At 38.7% G+C, this 20,617-nt stretch overlaps 1 protein-coding gene across 16 annotated transcripts in view; it reads right to left on the reverse strand.

The window, feature by feature from the left end:
- Positions 1-20,617, reverse strand: part of CASK (calcium/calmodulin dependent serine protein kinase) — a 366,640-nt gene that overhangs the window by 17,609 nt on the left and 328,414 nt on the right. For 6 of the 16 annotated variants that reach the window (XM_089324392.1, XM_089324391.1, XM_089324389.1 and 3 more), the window contains 6 exons: positions 20,574-20,617; positions 19,045-19,113; positions 16,375-16,443; positions 14,930-14,965; positions 13,023-13,219; positions 4,598-4,713 (listed from right to left, as the gene is read on the reverse strand). The exon at positions 20,574-20,617 is cut by the window's right edge and continues 42 nt beyond it. In XM_089324392.1, coding sequence (XP_089180518.1) covers positions 4,598-4,713; positions 13,023-13,219; positions 14,930-14,965; positions 16,375-16,443; positions 19,045-19,113; positions 20,574-20,617 — 531 coding nt within the window. The remainder of the gene's footprint in view (positions 1-4,597; positions 4,714-13,022; positions 13,220-14,929; positions 14,966-16,374; positions 16,444-19,044; positions 19,114-20,573) is intronic. The other 10 variants (XM_089324399.1, XM_089324402.1, XM_089324398.1 and 7 more) reach the window with 3 other exon arrangements.

Raw genomic sequence — 20,617 nt, forward strand, 5'->3', positions numbered from 1 at the left:
TGCTTTTAAAGGCTAACAGGGCAGGGAAGTTATGGGTCAATCTTTATTGCCTGAAGAGTTCATTGTAGTCAAAAAGGAAAAAGAATAGTTTGTTAAGGTCAACAGTACTAATCTATGTTGAGATGTGTGCACAGAAATATAGTATTTTGGGGATCGAACATTAAAAAAACTTAAATTAATGAAGACTTTTTTTTTTTGAGTTTACATGGGTAACTTGATCTAAAATTGACTTCTGGAAATCCTGGGGCCAAGGAGCATCAGTGTCTCTAGAGGACAGTTCTTTGAGCAGCACGACAAGGCCTTTCCCACCAAATGTATGTAGCTAAAAGTCTTTCATGTGTTGCATACAAACATACCTGTTGTGAACATGACATGGACCATAAGCATACCTATTTCCCAAGGATTCAGAAATACTGCCTGAAACAGTTTGTTCCTATTATCCTGATTTCCTGGTAAGCTACCCAGCATTTCAGATACAGCTTTTAAGCATTCAGGTAAGTACTTGCTAGTTGAATATTTTTCATAAAAAAGCTGTTAGCATTGAATCCTTGTGTCAGTTTGAAAAGCTACCAATATCTTCAAATACTATAGAAACTTCAAACTGCAAAGGGCATGGCATACTGGCAGCACTGGGCCCACGAATATACCTGCAATGGCCAGGCAGCTACTGTGGTTGAATGAAGTGGGTCAGGCACAAGAACACAGAGTGGTGGGGATGGAGGGTGATGAAGAGTTACAACTCACCCCAAGAGGACATCAACAGCTTAGAGTTGCTAAGATGGCAAGTGGGTTCAGTGTGGTCACATTCCCTGCTCATCCAAGGGAAGTGTGAAAGTCAAGATTTTGTGTTAAATAACCTGACTTTCAAATGTGATAACATAAAATTACTTTAAACTATGTGTGTGTGTTGGGGGAACAAAATTTATTCGTGGGTCAAATTAAGATTCTAGGCTGACTTTATGTCAAATGGAGGCTACACTGCACAACCAAAATCTGCTTTAACTATGTATGTGGAATTTTTTGGTGACAGGAATATAAATAATTCTAGTATGATTGCTTCCATTAGTTCTAGATATTGATAAAATGTCCATCCTTAATTTTTATCGCAAATATAAATAAGTTTAGAATGTGATAAGATTTGAATCTTGTCAAAAATATGTGATAAGTTCTCAAATATTTGAAGCAAGAAACAAAACAAGACCTTTAATTTCCTGGCCACAATGGGAAGAAGAAAGAATATACTATATAGTTTACAATCTATTTCTGAAAAAGCCAGAGAAACCCTTCAGAAATATGAGTTCATTTAGTTAGTTCCTGGTGTGAAAGACCATGATATTCCAAAGTTCTCAAAGCATCTGCCTTACCAATGAAAGTCAAAAGAAGTTGTTTCTCAATCGTTCAGAGCACTTCCTTACATGGGCAGTTCCATATACTGGGATGAAAGTTCACCATGGCTAAAAGCAGAATAGCTGATAAAATGCCTGACTTCCCTTCTTGATACCTGGATCTCTCGTGAAGTAAAAGCAGTCACTAAACAAATAGTTCATCTGGGAAGAGTTGGTTCATAAAGTGCAAGAAAACAGGAAGAGACAGTGTCAGAGAGGAATGGCTTGGTCAGGCAGTATATCTCAGGAAGTCCAGGAAAACAGCTGGCCATTTTCTCCTGACCACAGACACTAAAAGAGTTCTCCAGGGATTAACTTGTGGGTGAGGGAACCCTCACAATGATATGCCAACTGGAGAATCACAGATAAGCCTCAACACAAAGTTCTAGACAGAAACTTAAGTGGCTCTACAACGACTCTAACAAGCTCAGATTTTCTTTCACATGCTTCATTCGCGGTGACAAATACTGACATCTCTTAACCATGACAAGGAAGGCTCTGATGGCCTGAAGACCATGGGTCAGAAAAGCACTAAAGATAACAAAAAAGTGATGGCAGTAGGTCCTCTCCCCCTGCCGCCCTGCCCTTCCTGCCTTTTAAGGTTAGATAGGTCAATGATTCGGGATAGGAGGTATAATGTCAAATGATAGAAAAAAATTACAATCCCCTTTAACCTTGACAGACTATGTGTATGAGAGAGATAAGGCCTGAGATAAGGGCCAATGCAAGAGTACTGGGCTTCATTAAATGATACCCATTGGTCGGGCCCAGTGAGGAAAGAACCTTAGATACACTGAATTTTCAAATTAGAGACGATCTGCTTGATTGACTAACCCAATTCCCTCAATTTGACGACCACAGGAGCTAAGTGAGCTGCCCGAGCTGCACAGTTGCTTACGCAGGTGTGCTAACTCCGGCACCTACCTCAGCCTGCTACCTATTAAGTTCACAGGTGCATTTGCAGGACCACTGGGCAGGACCCATTAGGTATCGGAGAATGGGGATAATAGAAGGAGATCAGTGCTGCCCTGCTCATTAAAGAATGGAAAAAGTGAGCCATAAAAAACATTGGCTGCCAGATTGGATGCTGATTCTCTGGCAAAGTTCTTAAAAAAAATTATCAGAGAGAAGAGGAAGAGGAAGAGGAAAGAGAAAGAGAAGAACAAAAGAAGAAGGAGAAGGAGAAGAAGAATGACACCAAGAACAATAACGAGAGAGGGAGAGAGAGAGATCCTATCTGCTGGTTCATTCCCCAAATACCTACGATGGCTGGGCTGAGGCCAGAGCCAGGAGCTGGGAATGCCATTCAGCTCTCCCATGTGGGTGGCAGGAACCCAATTATTTGAGCCATTACTGCTGCCTCCCATGGTCTGCATTAGCAGGAAGCTGGAGTCAGAGCTGCAGCCAGGAATTGAACCCAGGCACTCTGATGTGGTTGTTTTAAGCACCAGGCTAAATGCCTCCTCTCTGGAAAAATTCTTAAATGAATGTTTCAACCAAGTCTTTGACAGCATTTAGACAGGTCCAGTTTTTCAATCAATTTGCTTCTTAGTTTTCCTCAGAGCTGAGTTAAAGAATGCTGGGAAATTGAATACTCACGTTTACACGCCCTTCATTAGTAGAGTATAAAAGTAATGATGAACTGACTGCCTTAACCAGTTATTTCTTCACTTTTCTAGGTTTAAAGCAATTCCAGAGCCATTTATATATATATATATATACATATATAATTTAACATTGTTGTAAAAATTACAAGGCAAGCTCATTTATAATACATGTATGTACATAGAGTGTCAACATATCGTCTTGAGAGCCTGTTAGATTGTGTTAGAGAAGCTGACAGAAAGAAAGGCAGCTAAGGAGACCTGGCTGATGTCTTAAGCGACATTCTACTGATACTGCAAGTGCATTTCTTCAAATAGTACTACTTGAGCATTTACAATGAGAGGTGCTACGTTACATCAAGCTAATCTGCTTTCAATGTTTCTTCCCTTTGTAAAACAAACAAAAACAAGCCACTGTGACACTGGTGCTCTGTAGTAGTACAGAATTAGAAAGGATACATTTTATTGGTTCCATAAACCTAATGTGAAGGGAAAGACTCCTCATTTAACAGAATCATTCAGCTGAACCCATGTGGCCACTCGCATTCATTCCACATTCTATAGCATTTCAAAATGTTTACTTTTAAGCTCTGAGAAATGAGCCATTCAGTTTCCAAACAGTCTTCTCCTGGTGAATGTTACTGCATGTTACAACATGCTACAGAGAAAAATGCATTTCATATTGGTAAAAACATTATAGGGCTGAATTGGGAATGCATGATTCACTTGATTGTTTTGGCCACATGTTTTATTTTTGGAGTTATTTCTGAAACCTTGGGAACGACTCCAATGCCAATGTCAGGGCTTTCAATTCCTCAGAAAAAGTTCCTTATAAAAAGAGGCATATTAAGGAGTTACTGAAAATAAGTGAAACCCACTCTTTACATCACCATGCATTTTTCTTAAGTTACATCCTGTGAGTCTTCTGAAACTTGAATTGCTATGAAACATCATGGTTGTTGTTGTTGTTTTGGTATTCATTTCAGTTCTTAACCAAACAAATAAACATTTTGATTTAAGTTGAATGCAAGCTTCCATACAGACAAACATATTACGAAAGGAAGCCAAGACAATGTCCTTGGTCTCTCAGCAGCTTGGAAATACCATGAGAGAAAAAGACGAGTCACGGAAACCGATTCAACTAAGTTAGTATTCATATCATTTATGCTCTTTCACATCAACCACTGAACCACTGTTTGGTATAGCTTTCTGGTAACTGTGTAGTTTTGCCCCGAGCTATCTGTCATGGGGCCACGTCCAAGGGCCAGAGAAGACCCAGGAGGGAGGTATCTGATCAAGGACAATCCCAACCAAGGAGGTGAGAATCCTGGTAACTCAGCAAACTCTCAAGACTGCATTTCTTTGAGTTCCAGGGGGCACTATTTCAAAACAGTATTTTTGTCCTGGCGAGTACAGCTTTGCAAAATATCTAGCAAATAGCTAAAACATTAATTGGAGGTAGGGGCTTCTTAAAGGTTTTGCCGGTTGACGAAGGTCTCACAGGGTGGAATATTTTGCAAAGAGAACTCTGAAGACTGAATTGAAATGTTATATCAGTTTTGTGCCTTGGAGATGATTAACCCAGCCTGAGTCACAGCTCTTCCCTACCTGCATTGTGCTTTGCCAAATATTTATCTTTGTACTGCTTCTTTTTCTTGCCAAACCAAGTACAGCTGGCCTGCTGTTCCTGTTTGGTCTTCTCCATGGCAATGCAAGCTACTCGCCTGGCACACAAAGAGAGAAGGGAAGATCAAAATTAATGTACAGTTTTGTAGATAAAGTGAAAAATCACTCATTTGAAGAGTTTACTTGAAACAGCATGAACATACTCATTGAAACCTTTCAAATCACTCCTGTAAAGGTCATTCTTTGGTTTACATGACAATTTCCTAGAAATGCTTGAAAAATATAATGACATTGTATTCCTCAAGCATATACTAACAGATAACATGAATTAGAAGCTTACTCAAGTGGCTGTGAGGTACAGTGAATGATGATGGGATCTTGAGTAAAGACAGATCTGGTTTGAATCCTGGCTTTGTCACTCACTAGCTGGTATGGAATACTTAGTGTCAGGCACTTTTCTAGGAACTTGACATGTACTGTCATTTAATTTTTCTACGGATACATGGAATTAAATCATCATTTTACAGGTGAAGGGACTGGAAGGCAGAGAGGTTAAATAATTTGCTCCAAATCACAAAGCGAGTATGTGGGAGTGGGGAAGGTGTGCCACCAGAGCCTGTCATCTCATCCAGAACACTCCAATGGTAAGGTCCAGAGCTGCTCAGAATCTGCTGTACAGGATTAGAACAAAAAATGTAAATGATGTCCCTACCACAATGCCAGGTACACAAGGGACACTTAATAAATTTCTAGTCTAAGAAAAGGTGCACAATGATAAAATTCAGTTATAATCACAATCAAAGTTATTATTTGGCTCTACTTGAATATGGCATCAAGTATTGACAACATAAGCAGAGCTGTTGTTAAAAAGTTGCTGTCTTAGGTTTAGGTTAAGCAAATACTTGCTGTCATAATGGTTTTGCTAGTGAGCCAATCAGGAGTCCACGAGTCATGCAAAATCACTATCAGATTGCTATATGGTGCGTTATAAAGGTCAAGTTAACTTCTGATGAGGTTTTATTGATTTGTACCCCCCACCAGCAGCACATGAGAGTTCCTATTGCTCCAGTTCTTGCCAACCTTTATTAGCCATCTTTAATTATAGCCATCAAGGTGGATAAGTAATGAAATGCCACTGTATTTTTAGTTTACATTTCATTAATTACTAATTACATTGAACAGCTTTTCATATGTTCAATGGTTACTGGACTTTTTTTGCTGTTGTTTTTATAAAGTTTCTGTTCAAATCTTTTGGTCATTTTCCTGTTCATTTGTCTTTTATCATTGATTGGGAGGAAATCTTTATATGGCCTGGACATTATACCTTTGTTAGTTCTGTGTGTTGCAAGTATCTTCTTCCACTGTGTGGCTTGCTTTTTTACAGTTTGGGTTTTAACATGTTAGCTTTTAATGTACCAGAACTGATTTTTGCTTATGGTGTGAAGTAGCAGTCCAATTTTCTTTTCTTCCCACTAATAGATACCCAATTGTTGCAACATGACTTACTGAAAGGCCTGGTCCATTCCTTACTGCTATGCAGTGCTGTTTTTGCTATATGTCAAGTGTTTTTTTTTTTTTTTTTTTTTACAGTAGTGCTTTGGGTTCTCTGTTCTCTTTAGTTGAGCATCTCTAAACCTATATCTTACATTTCTTAATTGCTATAAGCTTTAATAGGCTGTGAAACAAGACTTCTTCAAGAGCACCTTGGCAATCCCTGAGCTTGTGCATTTGTATGTAAACTTTAAGATTAGCTTGTCAACTTCAAAACTGTTAGGATTGCATTGAACTTATGATGTCAATCTGGGAGGAATAGATATCTTTACAATATTGAGTTTTCTAGCCCATAAACATGGTATTTCCATGTTTTCTTTAATATCCCAATGAATTTTATAATTTATCCTGTAAATGTCTTAAATTCTGTTATATTTGTTCCTAGGTTGTTGACTTAAAAACACATTTAAAATACTTTGTAATCATGAAAATTTCAAACAGATACAAGAATATAGTGAAACAAACTCCAGGTATTTCCAACTTAGTTTTGACAGAGTCATATAGCTTATTTGGCTTTATTTACATTCTATTCTAGATTATTTTGGAATAAATCCAGGAGTGTATCCTTTCCTCCTTAAATAGTCTTAAATCCCTTTAGAATTGATAGCTTCCTTTTTCTTTTCTTGCAATTTATTTGTTGTGGAAACTGTTGCGTAGTTTTAGTACTGTCTGGATTTTTCTTGAGTCCCTATGGTATCTTTAGTATGTCCTTTTGTTCTTGGCATTTCATGCAAATAGGTAATTAATCTAGAGGCCTAACTTGATCCAGGTTCAATTTGCAAGGATACTTTACAGTATTATTGTGTTGCTGAAGTTATGTGCAAGGTACATATGGTATCTCTTGAAAATTTTTTGTTTGTGGCTAGCAAATAGAAATAGAATGGATTTTTGTATATTGATTTTGTATCAGTACTTTGCTAAACTATCATAGTAATTTTAATTGTATATCTACAGATTCCTTTGAATTTCTATATAAATTACATCTTTAATTTTTCCTTTTTCAATTAGTTAATTGTAGGTTTACTTTAGATGTTCTTATAACAGAGTGCCCTCCAAGTCATAGTTTGTGAGAGCTGTAATCTCATCATTGTATGTTGAAATTTTTTGGGGGGGATTTAAAAAATTGACGTAATACTTGTACCTATTTATGGGGTACAATATAATTTGATATAGGTATACAATGTATAATGGTACAATCAGGGTAATTAGCATTTCCATATCCTCAAAAATATATCACTTCTATGTGTTGGGAAACTTTAGACTGCATTACTTATTTTAAAGTATATATTAAATTGTTCTAGCAATGCTATTGTGTCACAGAACACTAGCATTAATTTCTCTTAGTTATCTGTATTACCTGTTATCTTATCTTTCTCTATCTCCTTTCCTGCTTTTCTCTTGTATGTTGAATTTTATCAAATGCTTTTTCTGTATCTAATGATGTGACCATGTGAATTTAGTGTTAATTAAGTGGATTAATTTGATGGATTTTCAAATGTTGAACCAGCCATGCATTCCCAATACAGACCCCACAGGGTTATGCTATATTATCCTTTTTATTTATTGTTGGATTCGGTTTGCTCATATGCTGGGGATTTTTGCATTTATCTTCATGATAGAGCCAGGCAGATTTCTTGTGTTGCCTTTATTTAATTTTGATATCAGGGTAATGCTGGTACCATAATATAAGTTAGGAAGTATTCTCTTCTGTTTTCTTTAAGAGGTTGTCCTCCATGACTCCAAGTCTCTCTTGTTCATCAAGGTATTTATTTATTTTTGGCTGGGGAAAAAGACATGTATCAGACAATAACATGAACTCTCAGTGATAGCACTGAAGTCCATCTCCATATATGGCCAACACAGAATACAGAGGAGGCTGATGAAGATTTTGCTCTGAGGATTCTTCTGGTATAAGCCAATATGTGCTGTCAGTAAGAACAATAGCTTCTATGAGATATAGCATCTTTGGAAAAACACACAGAACTGAGGAACTTTTAGACAGGTAAAAAGACAACTTCCTGACCCTGTGAAGCTTATATTACAAAATACCGAGTATCCTATAGTCAATGTTTTTAAGCTGAAAATTTAAAAACAAGCTCCCAGTAAAAATCTGTGGTGTGGCTCACGTGGCATGATACCAGAAGAATGAAACTTATTTTTTACCAGTCACTCAGGAAATACACATTAATTCTTTAAGTTTAGTCAGTGCACAGAAACCATTTTAAGGTTAAGGTCAAACTGGAGGGAAATTTTAAACACATGCATTTTACTGATGACTTGGATGAAGATCTTGTAGACAAGGGAAGGGATGACAGATCTAGGGACCCAAAACATATCAAAGAACCAGACTGATGTGCTTACAGTAAGGCAGCTGAGTCCAGATAAAATTGATTTCTCATTTTGAGGAATCAAATATATGAACTGGGTAGCTACACATTTGAGCAAAGCTTCCAGGTCTGGCCAACAGTATTGTTTCCAATCTTTCTACGGAGCATTACATGCTGGCTAGCAACTAGATGCCAATGCTTTCTCAACAAAGGAAAATGTTCTTTCCCCTTAACAAGGAATGGTTACTGAGCCTCCAAAGTCCTGCTCAAGTCTTATAGCACATACTGCCTAGTGGGCCACTTCCTCCTCCTCTCAGCTTGAATCCCATTCTGTTTCTTGCAACTATATTGAGCTAATTTTTTTTTGCAACAAAATTGAATGTACTTAAAATGTACAATTTCATCGGTTTTGGCATATGTGTATAACCCATGAAACCATCAGTATGACCAAGATAAACATTTCCATCACCCCTGTACTTTCCTCATGCCCCTCTGTAGACCCTCTCTCACTCTACCTTGTCCCCAGGCAACCACTGTTATTATAGATTAATTTCCAGTTTCCAGAAGTACACATAAATGAAATCATACAGTATGTCATTCTTTTTGCCAGGCTTCTTTCACTCAACATAATGATTTTGAGCCTCACCCCATACTGTCACATGTATTGATAGTTCATTCTTTTTTTACTGCGAAGTGGCATTCCACTGTGTGTACATAACATGATTTGTTTACCCACTCACCTACTGATGAAACTTACTTAAAATTTTAGCCATTCTAATAGGTGTGTGGCTGCTCAGATTTTAATATTATTTTTTCACCCCTGGAATGTCCTCTGGTCCTTCCTCAAATCTGTGATGTCATGTAAAGTCTTTTTCTGCTCCCTAAGGTTATTTTTCAAGCTTGTTGTTGAGTTTTTAAAACCTAATGAGCCTAGCTGAAAAAACTTTTCATCTTCTAATTTCTGTAACTTAAGTAGGTTTGGGTTTGTTTCTGCTGCCTGTCGTTTCTGTCGGGTCAGGCTTGCTTCCTTGTGTGCTGGCAGTTCTGGTTGGCCACTGGCCTGGAAAGAGTTTGCGTTGGGGGTGAGGATGAGGTGAAGATACAAGTGCTCTTCTTCAGAGATTTTCTTTTTGTTTATACCATCCATCTAGAACTCTTAGTAAAGAAAAGGGAAATTCCGAATCAGGTATATGGCTTGAATTTCCCTGGCTCCCGCAGGTTATGTGTACCTGGGTGCAAATCCATTGAAGACAATACCAGTGGCCACAATGTTTTCGGATGAAGTGCATTCCCCTTTTACTCTCATCTTCTGCTTTGCTCCATGACAGTACAAGCTTCTATATAGTCGCCTGGTATTGCAGGGGAAGGAGAGCATGCTTACCTGTTTGTTTTTAACTTGGGGTATCATCTTTTGCAAGTCCTAATAATATGTGGAGAGTCTCCTAACAGATTCCCCAAGTTGTACAGGCACTAAGTATTTTTTCTTTTTATTTGAAAGGGAGGGAGGGAGAGAGAGACACAAACACGTTTACACACAGGAAGGGAGGGAGAGAGATACTTTCCACTCTGCAAATGCCTAAATAGTTGGGGCTGGGCCAGGGCCAAGATGAAGCCAGAAGCAGAGAACTCTATCCAGGTCTCCCACGTGGGTGGCAGGGACTCAAGTACTTGAGCCATGACTCATTGCTTCCCAGGGTGTGCACTAGCAGGAAGCAGGATCAGAAGCAGAGCTGAGACCTGATACCAGGCACTCCAATATGGGATGTGGGTGTCCCACGTCTTAACTGCTGTACCACACACCCACCCCAGGCCTTAGGTCATAACCCTGGTCCTCTGGCACAGAAAGATTCAGCAACAGCAAATACTGTCTTGGCAAAATGGGCCAATTTTGTTTATCATTCTGATTAAAGGCTTTCATACAAAAATCAGTCAGAGTTCCTCCAGTACCTTTCCAGCTATTTAATGCTTTCAAGGCCATTAAAAAACCATATTTTCTGTGGTACTTTTATTTTTTTTCAGCAGGAGGACTGATCCAAATAACCTAGTCTGCCATAACTGGGAATAGGAAGTAATCTGTTTTCCCACCACTTCCAATTATTAGTGAAATACGACTTAGAAAGAAGATCTGACTAGGGAGAAGAGGTCTCAAATCTGCATATTTTAAATAGATACCTATGCTATATGGCAACATTCAAGAAGACATTTTATAAAATGTAAATATCATTACCAGCATAACAGCATCGTCATCAAAACAACTTAGAAATCACTTTCTCCCTAACTCAGGCTTAAATCTGTTTCTTGAAGAGCAGAGTGAAAGACAATGCCAGATGGGAGGCTACAGCTTCTGTATTTGGGCCCACACTTCCTCCAGTGCAAAATGATGGCATCTGAAGTCCTCATTCGTTCCAAAGCTCTACATTTAAGAATATATTTGGGAAATGTGGATAGCATGAAGAGGAGATCAAACACGAGATTGATGAAAACATCTCTTCATTCGTGGGAAAAATGGGTGTTACCCTGCGGACTCAATGTCTGTTCTCCTTGAGCTCGGTTCAAGTATGCGACAGGGAGCAGGAACAAGCAGAATATCCACTGGTTATTTTTTGTTGCATGAATCAAAACTCAGACATTCAGCGATCTCTTTTGCACTAGATTTCTGGTATATTGCCCAAGTACCAACAAAGGTCAGGTCACCAACATTTTTCAAAAAACAGTTCAACTAAGCAAACTGTAACAATGGCACAAACTATATGAAGGCACTTCAAAAAGTTCACGGAAAAATGGAATTAAAAAATGAGTTTACTTTGGTGCAAAATATTTTTAAACCCATGCATACAAGGGGTCTTCGAGGCAGTCACAGAAAATGTGTATTATGAAAAAATTATACACAGATTTCAGTGTTTTTGGTGCCAAAATAAACTTATCCTTCAATATCATTTTTTTCCTGTAAACTTTTTGGAGTCCTCTCATATAGTGATCTGTGACTCCTCTTAGTTAAAAATAGGGTTCAGGGGAGGGTATTGTGGTGCAGTGGGGTTAAGCCAAGGCCTGGGATACCCACATCCCATATCAGAGCACCTGGGTTTGGGTCCTACTAGCTCCCTTTCTGATCCAGCTTCCTGCTAATGTACCTGCAAGATAGCAGATAGCAAGTACTTGGGTCTCTGCCACCCACATGGGAGACCTGGATGGAGTTCCTGGCTTCTGGGTTAGAGCTGGGCTCAGCTGTTGTGGGCATCTGGAGAATGCATCAGCAGATAGAAGGTCTTTCCTTACCCCTGCCTCGCCCTGCCCTTTCTATTTTTTTTAAAAAAGATTTATTTTTTATTTATTTGAAAGACAGAGTTACAGAGAGAGGTAGAGACAGAGAGAGAGAGGTCTTCCATCCACTAGGTCACTCCCCGGATGGCTGCAACAGCCAGAGCTGCGCAGATCTGAAGCCAGGAGCCAGGAGCTTCTTCCGGGTTTCCCATGTGGGTGCAGGAGCCCAAGGACTTGGGCCACCTTCTACTGCTTTCCCAGGCCATAGCAGAGAGCTGGATCGGAAGAGGAGCAGCCGGAACTAGAACCGGTGCCCATATGGAATGCAGGCGCTTAGGGCCTTTAACTCGTTGCACCGCAGTGCCGGCCCCTGCCCTGACTTTCAAAAAAAAAAAAAAAAAAAAAAAAGAAAGAAAAGGTCTAAAATCTCTGTGTAACTTTAGCTTCCTTTCAGAGCTTAAGTTTTCTAACAGAAAAGACATTTTTTAGAACAGCAAAGTCAGGAATGAAGCTTCTGACTTCCCTTTTCTCCTAATGGTGACATATATTTTACCTTCCAATACTGAGTAAGGGGTAGGCGTTTGGCACAGTGGCTTAAGTGGCCTGTTGGGAAGCCCATGTTGCATATCAGAGTGACTACTCTGCTTCTGATCCAGCTTCCTGCTAATGTGAACCCTGGGAAGCAGCAGGTGATGGCTCAAGTACTTGCACCCCTGACACCCACATGGGAGACTCAGGTTGAGTTCTGGGCTTCTGGCTTTGGCCTGACTCAGCACAAGCTTTTGTAGGCATTTGGGGAGTGAACCAGTGGATGGACAATCTGTTTCCCTGCCTTTCAAATAAAATGAAAAAAAAAAAAAAAAAAAGTCAAAAGAACCCTTGATTGACATGGAATCACAGCATGAAAGCATGCAGAGAGGTGAGGAGAAGGTACGTTTAAATAAAGATGCCATTCTAGAAGGACTGCAAGAGCACATCGAGTAGAGGGGTCTATGGTGAGACTGTGCTGTGGTCCAAGGCTAAGTCACTCAACTCTCTCCAGACCTTGTTCCCTTCTGTGTAAAACCAAGACCTGACTCGGTACCTGGTATCTCACCAGATGCTGAGGACTCCACTCTCTCGGAAGACTACTTGAACTGTTTGATTGCCTACTAAAGGCAGGAATATATCAAACAGGCTACACACTATAAAACCATAACATAAAGTGGAAACGTGGATGGGCGGGGTTTTATTTTTACTATAAAACAAACAGAACAACAAAAACATACCATTCCTGAAGTTCAGGAGAAGGAATGAGACCTGCAGTTCCGTTTTTGGAGTTTTCCAGTTTACCCTGCCACCAATTGTGATCATCCTTACTAATAATCTGGATGATGTCACCAACTCTGAATCGAATGCCAGCTTCTTTGCAGGGGATGAGGTCATCCTTGGCTGGATCATATTCAAATTGTGCTCTTACATAGATCTATAAAACAGGAGTTTGTAAGAAAGGATGCCACAGTGCTGTGAAACAAAACAGTTAGCTCTAGTCTAATAACCACACGTCAACACTTACAATACAAACAGGACCTCAGATGGTAAAAGCAAAGACGATGCATGGAAATAGGACAAAACAACAACAACAACAAACCAAAAAAAAAAAAAAAACAAAACAAGAAAACCAAACAAAAAAACTACCACCAGAAACAATGTACTACCTTTGATGTGTGCAGGTTCAAAACCTTGCAGTTTTGATTTGGTAGGAACACTTAAAATACTTGTCATAAAAATAGTGACTTAATTTTTGCTTGTGCTATAACAGAATAGGCCTATAATTATAGAGAAGTATGATATAATTTTAAAATCTGCATTGGGTATGCTGGTTGTTATGGACAAGTTGTCATGGCCACATGGCAGCTTTAAGCTATAGATACTAGTAGTCAAGGGAAGTTCAAGCCCTAAAACAGCACATGATAAAAAAAACTAGCAAGAATTCTGGTAGTATCTTGTTATCAAATGCCTACATGACAACTGGCAGTGTATCGACACACTGCAGACAAACTTAAGTGTAGCTCACAATTCTTTAAAAAGTTAAAAAAAGTTTTTTTTAAAAAAGGATTTAGGCTTTATGTTTGTTTTTTACTCTTCTGAGACAATGAAAATGAATTTGAGCCCAGGCTTTGTCAATGGAAACCTGAAATCACACACAGAGCTTCAAGACATGCATAGTACAGAGCTCTGAGTTTTATATTATGTGAATTTACATAGGGAATAGATTAGCATACAAGAGGTGAGCATATGGCAATGTTTTATGAATTACTGGATTTCTAAATGCTTTAAAATAAGGTACTGTGTATCCAATGATGGTCAATTATGCAGTCTTAAGACTAAACTGGGTGAATTCTATTAGGTGCTAATTTATATAAATCTTAACTCTATATCTGATTATTTAACACCACATTTCAAGAAAAAATCCCATAAAGGCTTGATATCTTGAAATTAAATTTGAATATTAATGTTTAAGTCACTGTAAAACCAACCTGAAGGCTTTGGGTGCATTATGTGATTTTTATGTTTATTTTCCACAATCCAGCCTATAAAATGAACAGAATCCTCCATTTGCATCTAATATTCATACTTTAAAAGTGCTGTTGATTTGAAAGTTACTTGCTAGTGTTACACAGCACTTAACTTCTCATGTTTCAACTAACATAGGCATATCATGTTGCAAGCCCAAGATACTTATGTCCTTTATTTTTCATTATAAATGGCTTTTATACACATGCAATTACAAACTTAAAGACAAAGCTTTCAACTTCAGAATATGAATGCTTAAAAACGCTTACCAGCATGTAATTTTAGCTAGTTTTAGAATTCTAAGAATTTTGTAAGCTTCAAAATTCTTTTCCATACCCAGAGGCAGGCCCATTAAGACCTCCAAAAGGCTGAATTCTCAATGATCAACACAAAATTATCAGGTTGAAATTACAATAACCATCACAGCTACAAAGATGTGAGGAAAAAAATCTGTATAGAGAATTAGTCATGTGTAATGTGTTAAAATGAAATGGTACAAGCTCTCAACGCTCAAATGTTATGGTCCAAAATGCAGACATTATGGGATGGAAAGGGTTAATAAGGGATTGGCTATTAGCAGCTCAGTTTAGAGAAGTTTCTAGAGAGGATATCTATTCACCTGTCGTCCTTTTGGTTGGGTAGTTGATGGCAAGTCCTGTAGAATAAAGCCAACCCAGGAGAAAAATTTTCATTTACTTGTCAAGAGCACAAAGTAATTTGTGTGTTCTGTTACAATATGGTTAAAAAATGAGCTAGATTTAAGTTGTAAAGAGATAATATACATTATTCCATTTCTCAGAAATGTTGAGTTATCAAAAAGTCAAACCCAGGCCATTTAGCAGCAAGCTGAAGAAAGCAGGTAAGTTTAAGCAGAGAGAAAATGTGTTCTTAAGAAACAACTCAGCATCTTCAACACAAAAGCCACTGCAAGTGAAACAGCCTATTAAAAAAATTCCCAACTAAAAGGAGATGTTGCCCTTTTTCAACTCAGTCACTGTAACCATTTGGATTTTGAAAAATTCCATGGCTGTATGGATTTTCACCATCTTAAAAGTACGAAATATTGACTTATCAATGAATTCCTTTGGTAGCCTGCTTTGAAGTTAAAAATAATGTTATAGACAAATTTCTTTCACAATTTCTGTTACTGATAAATACTATTTCATTTGATATGATCTCTAAATTATTTGCAATTTTACCTGATTAAAATGTTGGTATATTTTTTAAAGGGCAAATGAAAAGTCAGGAAAAATGCAATACTGCTGCATCATTAGAACTCTTAATAATTTCAGCTGGGTGATAAACAGCAGTATCAGCAACTTAGAGAAGATTTGCTTACCCCCAAATATTGCAAACCTGCACCTACAAGTGCTTCAGTTTGTTTAAATAAATTAAAGACAATTCCTTCTCTATTCCAAAATAGATATTTCTGAAAAATGTTAAATTCCATGTTCAAGTTCAATATAAAGTACTTTGTGTTAAAGATGTGATAACAGCGTGGCTTAAGTGCAGTTTGAAGCCAGATTCCTTTTGCTTTTCATATCCAGGCAAGGCTTATAATTCACAAAAATATGTGCACGTACCACAATAACAGAGGGCACACCAATTCGTAAACTTAGATAGCGGAAACTAAAACATGTTGCTGATATCACTCAGAATAGAAAAGTATAAAGCCCGAGAATACCCAGATGCCTACTCTGCAAAATCCTCACATTTCATTATCTGTCTCAAATTTAAAAAATTATAAATTATAACAAATTTCCATTTGTTTCCTTTGCATAGGTTTGAGCAAAGTCTTGCATACTACTATGGTGGTGTAGAAATATTTTGAGTGACCAAAGTGGTCTTGAAGTATGTTTCTTCAGATTTAACTACTGGAAGGGAGTTTTAGTGAGAAGAAAATGTTGAAGAAGACTTTCCAGGAGTGAACTGCATTGCAGCTGTAGTAGCCTTGTGGATCTGCAGAAGACAATCTTTCCACTGAACACATGTAACTAGAACACTCATGGCAGGTGAGCACCAACAAAATTGTCACACTTGGCTGTGTGGAGCTAAAGTTCTTACCGAAACAGAATTGTTAGTGCTGCTATGACCATTAGCTGGGGACTGTCTGGAAGTGGAGGGGGAATCTCTCTGAAATAAGACACAAGGTTCATTAACACAGAACACTGGCACAGAAACAGATATTTACATCAACAGTTATAACCAGTCTGACAACCATTTCCTTCGCGGTTTGAGCTGTAAAGGTGTCACACTGACTTACTCGCATGATTTCACTGAAGTAAAGAAAAAAATTTTGCATTTTGAAGATTCACATATTGTAAGCCATGACTGTCATTCATTAATCATTTCTTTCCTGCCTCCCATATAATATGCCCTCTAATTCCTTTTAATGAGACCCAAAAGAGTGACTTGATATTAAAGCTCTACCATGTATTATAAGATGATAAATATTACAATGAAATTATTGTGCTGAAGATAATAACTGCTTAATTGTTATTAAAGATTAGGTTTGAAACGTATTTCATAATTTTTAGGTACCTTGGCAGCAAGGATTACTGAATGGCTCAATTAGAAGAGAAACGAACCTAAGAGAAAGACTTCATATACTGTAATCACCTTAGACTCTTTCTAGAATAGATAGTACTGGTAAAGGGTGAAAGATAGATACACACCAGAGAAGAACTCATTTTTCTTTAGCTCATTTTCATAGATTGATTAAAACAATCATCTTAAGCCTTTAACAATATTACACTTCTGGCAAAGATCCCAGGAGTCACAGCCTCTCTGCCTAGGTCCACACTTCTTGGTCGTTCTCTGTCTACTATTCAACACACTCAAGATCCTTTCCAGACTTCATTCTCTTAGGGTCTAAATCAACTTCAAGGTTAAGAACAAGGAGAGGAAGAAAACAAGTACAGTACTTTTTAGTTTTTGGCTTGGTAGAGTTCTTTTAAGGCCTTGAAAATTGCACATTCACATAAAAGATATTTGTTTCCTCCTACAAAATTTAAAGAGAATTTCTGGAAGTTATTCTATTTAAAGGTAATAGGATCCTTCAGAGGAGCATTCTCAGACAACAGTGAGAAGATCTACCTCCAGGTGCCACCCTCACCGACTCAAGTCAGTACGGCCAGGGCGAGGAGCAGGGGTTCACTCTTTTACCAAGGGTCTGGGCATACAGATGTAGGCCACAGAGCCTTTCTATGAGAAGCACCGCCCTAGCTGGGAAGAGTCCAATCACTGGCTTGAATTCTAGCACAGCACAGGAAGGTCAAAGGGTTGAGAGTGTGGCTAGGAGTATCATTACTTTATGATTCAAAAGTGAAGAAGGGAAGAGGGGCTTCTTACTCAAGACAGCATAGACTTTACATGGAAAATACTGGTCCTAGCCCCAAACACAAGAGAGACTGATGTTAATAACCAACAATACCTTCTGGTTAGTAAGCCAGAGAGACAACAATCAATGTGGCTACCAAATTTCTTCCACAGATGAGAGATGGTATAAGGAACATCTGTGACTTCAGAATCTTAAAATTATTTACATAAAACATGCATGACATTCTCTTTTTCCCAGCAAGGTCTGTGCTCCAGGCCACAAATTTCAGTACTCTGAATTCTGGATCAGAAGGAGTTCTGCGTTTTATTTTGAAACACATTATTAATTGAAGTTCCATATGAAGCCACCAAGAGGAGCTCAAGACCCGATATAATGGTCACCCCAATTGTCATGGCTCAGTAAAAGTACACTTGACAAAGTGACAAATTCTTATACATTTCTTCAATAGGTTAAGAAAAAGTATATAAAGCCTGATTTTTTTGTGTGTGTTAAATTTACAGCTTCACTAGAGACTGTAAGAAGGGTTGTAATCAAATTCTCCTAAGTACAAATCCAGTAAGTTACCCATCAGTCTTAAAAATTAACTTTAGAAAATGTGCACTTCACGTGGATGTGCACATGCTTGGAAGACGCCCATGAAAGAACAGTGTGCAAGGACTAAAGAATAATACCGATCATGCCAGTTTCTATTCCCAAATAAAAAAGAATAGATTTTTGAAACTCATGTCATAACCAATACAATACTGAGTAATATAGGTTAGAAGAACTACAATTTCTATGGGATACACCTATTCTAAGAAAGAAACTTTAGGGGTTTTACTATTCTAGAAAACTTATTTGCTTGTAAGTCACATATATTCCAAATATAAACAATTTTACAAAAGGTTACAGAAACCTATAGCCCTCTGGCCAAGTTAGTTACTAATTTATCACAGAATTATCCATCTATAGACCTGTCAAAATTATTTGAAGTCTATCTCAATGCACATAGACGACTTCTCAGATAATTGGAAAGAAGAACTATCTATGTGATTTCTTAACAAGGGAAGTAAATGTACTTCCTGGAAATACTGCACTTAGATCTTGATTTGGTTTTCCCCTGAGAGGCTCCATTTTTTTCTTTATTGAGTCTTATATTATTATTTGTAGCTTCTCTGAATTTTGCTTAGATTTCAGCCTGCAAAAAGTTCAAGTGCTGAAGAGATCCACAAGGAAGCAGGGCTGAGTAGGTGGATGGGACCTACTCTGTTCCGTTATCTTTGTTGCAAAATTGGTGTGCAGTGATCTAACAGCACAGGCAGAAACAGTTTCCCAGAAAGCAAAAACGTTCAGCCATCAGCAGACAGTTAGTTAAGAACTCAGGAGAGATGGGGGTGCTTTGTTAGAGTCATTACCTCACAGGATGAAGACTGAGTGCGGTAACTCGGCACGATCTTGAAGGTAATACTCCCCCGCATTTCCCTCTGCAGAGAGAAAAAGGAGAGCTCTCTTATAAACACAAGTGGCATACAGAAACACCCGAGGAAGCACTCCAAACATGTGAAGGCAATCAGCTCAGTCTGCTAGGAGCACGTGGTCCTAAACTGAAACCTAGGTAGAAAGCAGGGGCTGCTCATGTTACCAACAGAGGAAGTTCCTGGGAGAAGCCCAGCAAAGTCAAGGCTGACTGCCTTGTTCAGCCAGCCATGGCTTCAGCGATCTTTGATGGCTACCTTTTTGAGACGGGGATGCCAAACACTCCAAGTGATATGCCTTTCAAAAGTGAATATAAAATGAATTAGACAATAGACTAAGTAATTACACAAAAATTATATTTGGTATGATACGGTATGACAGCATACTCCAACAATTTTGCTTTTTACTTAGTCGTTTTAGCTGTATTTATTACTGGAGCAAGTCTGCAGTGCTTATTTCATACTTGATAGGTATTCATAACATGGTTAGCTGCTACACCGCAGTGGGAAAAGGGACCAGGGGTCCAAAACATCTCCCTTTGCTCACTGTGACACTGAACATAGGCAAGGGCCTGCTATTCTGCTATTTAAAAAAATACTAAGCCAAATCTGAATACAGATGTTGGTTATGTATGGTCAAAGCTGGTCTGGCCTACCACGACTTTCCTCCTGTGTTGTAGACAAATCTACTATAGCCAGCTGTGACTCAGCTCAACAGGGAAGTGGTTTCTGACATTGCTGATGTCAGGATACTTGAGGTCAGTGAGAAGCGAGTTCACATGCATACTCACACACTGCACAGGTTCTCTTTAAACATCTGCAAGGCGAGAAATAGGAGGTAAAGGCTGAAAGGGGGAGTGTTAAAGTCTACACTGTTACAGATGGCCAAAGGTTTGCAAACTTTCTTGCATGGAAACATTTTCTTTTTTCTTTTTTTTTTTTTTTTTTTTTTTTGACAGGCAGAGTGGATAGTGAGAGAGAGAGACAGAGAGAAAGGTCTTCCTTTTGCCGTTGGTTCACCCTCCAGTGGCCGCCACGGCTGGCGCGCTGCAGCCGGCGCAAAGCGCTGATCCGAAGGCAGGAGCCAGGTGCTTCTCCTGGTCTCCCATGGGGTGCAGGGCCCAAGCACTTGGGCCATCCTCCACTGCACTCCCTGGCCACAGCAGAGAGCTGGCCTGGAAGAGGGGCAACCGGGACAGAATCTGGTGCCCCGACCGGGACTAGAACCCGGTGTGCCGGCGCCGCAAGGCGGAGGATTAGCCTAGTGAGCCGCGGCGCCGGCCGCATGGAAACATTTTCCTAGTTGTCAGTTTTTATGAATGTTGCGCAAGTGCAAGTCCACACAAATGATGGTACCAGAAATACTCTGATCACAAAGAAATGCCTGCTATTTGTGTATGAAAAAACAAGCTCATGAATTCAAAGTGAATTACAGAAAAAGGAAAAAAAAAAACCTCCCAATTACTCACAAGCATTTTTTGCAGCTGTTCCACTGTTTGGTTAGCCACACTGA

This window comes from Oryctolagus cuniculus, chromosome X, assembly GCF_051225735.1.
Source record: "Oryctolagus cuniculus isolate XC-2025 breed Fujian yellow rabbit chromosome X, ASM5122573v1, whole genome shotgun sequence".
Taxonomy (NCBI): domain Eukaryota; kingdom Metazoa; phylum Chordata; class Mammalia; order Lagomorpha; family Leporidae; genus Oryctolagus; species Oryctolagus cuniculus.